This window comes from Silurus meridionalis, chromosome 28 (assembly GCF_014805685.1).
Source record: "Silurus meridionalis isolate SWU-2019-XX chromosome 28, ASM1480568v1, whole genome shotgun sequence".
In the NCBI taxonomy this organism is placed as follows: Eukaryota; Metazoa; Chordata; class Actinopteri; order Siluriformes; family Siluridae; genus Silurus; species Silurus meridionalis.
Genome location: NC_060911.1, coordinates 10,900,212 through 10,906,211, shown reverse-complemented (window position 1 = coordinate 10,906,211; position 6,000 = coordinate 10,900,212). Strand labels below are relative to the sequence as shown.

The window sequence follows — 6,000 nt, the reverse complement described above, 5'->3', positions numbered from 1 at the left end:
AGTAGGAACAATACGTGGGACATTTTTAACATACGGCGTTGCGTATCTGCGTACGTCTTTTGCGTACACCCTTGCGTGAATGACCTACCCTGCAGCAGCCGGCCGGACGTGGATGTAGTTCTCTTGGACGAACAGCGGTGCCAGGGAGTAATCGTGAAAGAAAAGGTCCGACTTGTCGATCAGTGACATGTGGGCGGTCTCTTCACCTGTAACAAACACTTTCCTGCACACGTCAAACGGTCCCTGGAAACAAACACGCAAATAAAGACACGTTTTAAAGGAGAAACAAAACTAACAATGTCATTATACATATATGAATGCAAGGGTTTCAAGATATTAAAGGAAAACTCCATCTATTGGCAGACTTGCTTAAGAAAGCACACATAACTTTAATTAGATATAAGATAGTTTGTCAGATATACAAGAGTTTAATAAACACACACACATAAAAACTTATCAGAGAGAAAAGGATGGCAGAGGGATATAATATTTTAATGAAGAGTAGCCAACTATGTGGAAATTTTAATAGAAATCAATTAGTTTATTAATTTGGAAGGAATTCTATTGGAAAAACATTGATATTTAAAAACACCAGTACAAAAGGCCAAGTACAGTAACAGCTATTCAAAAAACGTTTGCGAAAGTGTGGATGAAATGGAGCAAACTATCACTATATACTCTGGGAATGTTTACATATTCAAGAATACTGGAAAGAAGACAGGAGGCTCTTCAATATATTTGTAGAACAGACACTTCTGGACAGCAAATTGCATGATTTTGGCTGTGTATTTTCCAGATATAGTAACAATAACAAGAGATAATAAATATATCTGATGGTTATGCTTTTGGGAGGCAGTGACCATAGATAGATGTGACCATAGAGATTAAAAAGATCAGATTTTTTTGCAAGAAATAAATAGAAGATGATTGGCGTATACACATACTTTTACAAGTGGTGTAACGGTACACAAAACTTATGGTACCTCGGTTTTAAAGTCACGGTTCAGTTCGATTTCGGTACGGTTTGGGGGAAGAAATGCAAAACAAAATTGCATATCATTTTTTTTTTATTAACGCAGTTTATTATTAATAATATTTGCAATCATCAACAATTGAGAAGTTAATTAAAACTGAAAAAAGACATTAAAAACAAATAATTTTATAATTGAAAAAACAGTTTGTTTTACGCTTGCATAAAAAAACTTTAGGGAATCCATATAGCTAGCATTAGCCGCTAACCAGGAAGTGCTAGCACTATTTATTCTTTAGCGTTTTTATATCCAGCTTCAAGAGGAGTGAATGAATGAAGGATGGAGAGAATAAAGACATTTGTTGAAGTATGCTGAATTAAGTAGAACAGTTAAGTAGAAGATATCTTTAGAAATGTAACATGAATGGAAAATACCAATGTATCAACCCACACACACACACACACACACACTTAATACTCAAATAGGATCTAATTATTGTAAACTATTTAATCACTTACACAATTTATTCAATATGATAAAAAGTATATTGCATTAATTTGATTTATTTATTTTCATATATTTTATTTGAATTATATATTATTTAATCATGCAGGCATTTTATTTACATTTTTAAAAAATATATAAACTTTAAATGACAAGCAATTTTATGTTTTTGCATTTCTTCCCCCATGTGTATGTGAATTTATATGTACTCTGTTTAATATCTATATACATAACACAAGTCATTTGAGGTTATTTTGGATGAAATTGTATTAAGATGTTTTCACTCTGGATGTATAGATTTATTAATAATCTCCCCTCTTTATATTCTACTATGCACAAATTTTGAGTATAACTTAAAACACATTAGGTAATTTTACATATTATATGTAATTAAAAATATGCTATATGATTGTATTCAAATTAAAGTTTAAAATAAAACAAAGCAAGGGTGTGGAGCTGGTACCATTTTCATGTCCTTCTTGGCCTTTTGGGCGTCTGCTTTTGTCTGGTCGTAGGTCATGACCTTGTCTGTGGCTGACCACATACTCAAATTATGCAGCACCTAAAAACAAAGTGATGGCACAAAAAAATATCTGATTTGTAGCAGAAGCATCAGCATGATTATTATTCATACCAAAACAGATTTTTATCTGAATCGTTTCATGGCTTTTATGGCTCTGGATACAGGGATAACCTTGGTGTGATTAAACTTCAGGACCTTGCAATATTTTCACAAAAACACAACATGAATAACAACAACCATTATACAACATTTAATGAGGAAATAAGTAGAATTCAATGCCAACGGTGAACGGATGCCTTGTTACTCATTTGCACCCTTAGAAAACACATCAAACAGGACGGAAGAAGTGAATGAAGAATACAGATTTCAAATCTTCAGACATTTAACCTTGCTGTGACCTTGGCCCCGTTTTCAATCATTTCCATACTTTCATCAGTTCATCTGCTGCTTACAGTGATATTTCTACATAGAGCCTAAAAAAAAAAACATTAAACTGTTCGTTCTCGAGACATAATCTGAACTGCAATTTTGGGCAAATGCATGAACGTCAACACAAACACATGCTGCCACCTAGTGGCAGCGCCATAAACATGTACAAAAGCAAGAAAAGAGTTGTAAACTTATCTATATATATCTATATCTATATCTATATCTATATATATATATATATATATATATATATATATATATATATATCTATATATATATATATATATATATATATATATATATATTTGATAAAAATTTTGGTCTGTCTGCATGGTCAAAAAACCGTTTACAGATTACTAGACTACATTAGTAATACAGTGGAACCCACTTATCTCGACCTCGGTTAACTCGCCAACCCTATTAAGTCGACGTTTTTTTAAGTGGAACCGCCAAATTCTCGCTTTGTCTTAGCATTTTTTATCGGTTATGTTGAATTTTTTATGTCGACGAACCCTAATATCGCGAGCACGACGGGGCAAATTTGCCACTTAACGTCGGTTATGTCAGGCCTCCCTGCCACGCCCCCTTCGGCGGCGGCATTCCCCGAAGCACCCTGTTTCTTCTCCCATGCGTGCCCCGCCCACACGGAGCTCGTCGCAGTCATGCTGATCACACACACCTGACTCTCATTCACTCACTCATCCCATCTCCTATTTATATTTTTATAATGAGATATTTTCAATAACATGACATTCACTACATTAGGAAATCACACTTTGTGTAAGGTTTATCTACACCCTGCCTTTTTACCTTTACATTTTTAAATGTGAAAACATACACACTACGGACAAAGGTTTGCGGACACCTGAGCATAAGATTGGTATGAGCTTTCTGAACATCCCATTGAATATAAACCCAGTTGAAACCCCAGTTGAATATAAACACTGCAGTGAAACAAACCTGTCGAATGTCCTGATTGGATGCCAGGATGACTTCATTGAGGGCCGGTGGCGGGATTTTTAAACCTTCTTTAAAAGCGATGGACATCATTGCCCCCTGATCAGTGAGAAAGAAGGAAAAAAGAAAGAAACACATTTGAAAATTCACTTAGCTTGTCCATGCTGTTCAGCTTGAACAACAAGACAAAGAGACTGTTCTTGAGGATGCTTCACTACCTTTATCTGCTCCACACGAGGTCGCTGGAAACGCAGGTCGAAGCAGTAGTTAGCGAGCGAGCGGATCTTCATGTGGTTGCGGTCGTTGCACATGCAAATGATGGGGATTTTTGAATTTTTTATCAGACCAATCATCTCCTGTAGAAACAAATAAGAAGGGAAATTATTATTATTTTATTTTTTTATTACAATATGAATTAATTCATGGTGGTTATAAGAAATGTGGAAAATAAAAACAAAACCTGTATTCCTCCTCTGTCCTCATTTCCTGCCATGCCATCAACCTCGTCCATTATCAGAACATGTTTATCGCTGACCGTCTGAGACGCACCTGACAAAACACACACACACCTTTAGTGATTAATAGTATAATGTATTTGTACAAGCTTTAATCACTATGCATACAAGTCATGTGACAGCTAATTACTAGATAAGCCAAACTATATTTTAATGTATTGTTAAACCTTGGCATTGCTTTATTTCAGTACAATCACCGTCAAACTTTATAGAAACACCTGGATGCCTGTTTATTCCTGCGATTTTCATTCGACCAATCACGACGCAGGAGAGCAATGCACAAAATCATGCAGAATAGAAAATCAGGACTGCAAGATTTTGTAGATTTATATTTCTGTACTGACAGAACTAAAACCCATAGAAATCTTCAGCTTTTGAAGGACAAGCCACCTCAGCATTACAAGCATCTTGCATGCTTTTCTGCTCACCACGGTTGTACACAGTGGTTATTCAAATAACCGTAGAAGTCGACCGTTTGATCCGCCTGAAAATTAGGCCGATTATTAGGCAGGCGCATCCGACACAGAAACCTGTGTGTACGTTCTGCGCTCACGTGAGAGAACAGAACTCTCTCATACCAGCAGGTGGCAGTAATCTGTATTAATCAATGGAACTGGGAAACTGGAAGTTTTAGAACGCAAGCAGCGTTTGCACCTGCCGCGATCGTTACGAATGCGTGTAGCTTTTTTTCAATCATGTCTGCTATGATAAAAAACCAAGAGCGAGAAATGTTCTCATTCAGTGTCTGTGCATATCCTTTTTGCTCCGTCGTTGTTTGTTTTCGTCAGTCTTGATCATTTCATGCGCTCATTTGCTAAGCTGAACAGCCAATCGAGCTCCGGCGATTAAAACATGCAGAATCGGACGAAAAAACAGCTGACGCCGGATAACAAGATCAAACTTTGCGGAACACACTGACAAAACTAAAGCTGACCTACGTTCAAAAAAACACCATAGTTCTTCGTTCTTAATCTAGCCTTATAAATCTCAGTAATTCAATATATTGCTGCTTTTGGAGACAGAATAAAAATACAATTTTCAGTTGATGATAATGCAGCTGTTCAATTTATACTCAAAACTCCATTAAACGTGGCTGCTGAAATCGAAATTTCCAGAGTCTGCTGTTTGATGTAAAGATTGACTCAAGCCTGTGAAGTGTGCCTTCAAGAGTTTATTCATTGCGTGAATAAGCAGGACATAGTGTGTTCCGAATAAAGCACTCAATATAGAGAATATAGTGCATATGCAAATGTGTGGACATATTTTTTTTTTACCAAGGTTTAATGGTTTTAGCCTGAGGAATATAAAATGATTTTGAGGATAACTCTGAAATCATAAAAACACAGAGCCTCTGCACCACATAAATATCAAATATGATTCTTTTTGCTTGAAGCAAGCCGTAGCAGTACTGTATCTTTAAAGCATGCGAGTGCATAATGGTTAATGATGCAAGCTATAAGCTGCCCTTAGCCTTTTATTGAAAATGAGGGTTTGACTAAACACGCGTTCAATTTTTGCCCCCAGTATGAGGAAAGAGTTGAAATTTGCCTGCGATAATTACGCATACACTGTCAAAAGTCTCTGATCGCAATATGAAAATACAAATGTCCATGTGCCCCTTTAATGTTTTAACATGAGCTATGAATTGCATTTACTACAGAATCTGGAAAATAATATAATCAATTATTTAAAATCTAATAATATGTGAAATATTTAGCTCTTCAACTTACACTGAACAAAATTATAAACGCAACATTTTTGTTTGTGCCCCCGTTTTTTATGAGCTAAACTCAAAGATCTAAGACTTTTTCTATGTACACAAAGGGCTGATTTCTCTCAAATATTGTTCACTGATCAGTCTAAATCTGTTAGTCAGCACTTCTTCTTTGCCGAGAGAATCCAATCACCTCACAGGTGTAGCAGATCAAGATGCTGATTAGGTGTGTCTCAGGCTGGACACAATAAAAGGCCACTCTAAAATGTGCAGTTTTTTCACACAGCACAATGCCATAGATGCGTGTGATCGGCATGCTGACTGCAGGAATGTCCACCAGATCTGTTGCCCGTGAATTGAATGTTCATTTCTCTACCATAAGCCGTC

The 6,000-nt window shown here is 36.2% G+C and overlaps 1 protein-coding gene across 1 annotated transcript in view; it reads right to left on the bottom strand.

The window, feature by feature from the left end:
* rfc1 (replication factor C (activator 1) 1) overlaps positions 1-6,000 on the bottom strand; it is a 30,090-nt gene that overhangs the window by 8,795 nt on the left and 15,295 nt on the right. Inside the window, exons 15-19 of the mRNA XM_046843306.1 lie at positions 3,845-3,933; positions 3,603-3,740; positions 3,388-3,483; positions 1,939-2,037; positions 89-243 (exon numbers count right to left, since the gene is read on the bottom strand). Coding sequence (XP_046699262.1) covers positions 89-243; positions 1,939-2,037; positions 3,388-3,483; positions 3,603-3,740; positions 3,845-3,933 — 577 coding nt within the window. The remainder of the gene's footprint in view (positions 1-88; positions 244-1,938; positions 2,038-3,387; positions 3,484-3,602; positions 3,741-3,844; positions 3,934-6,000) is intronic.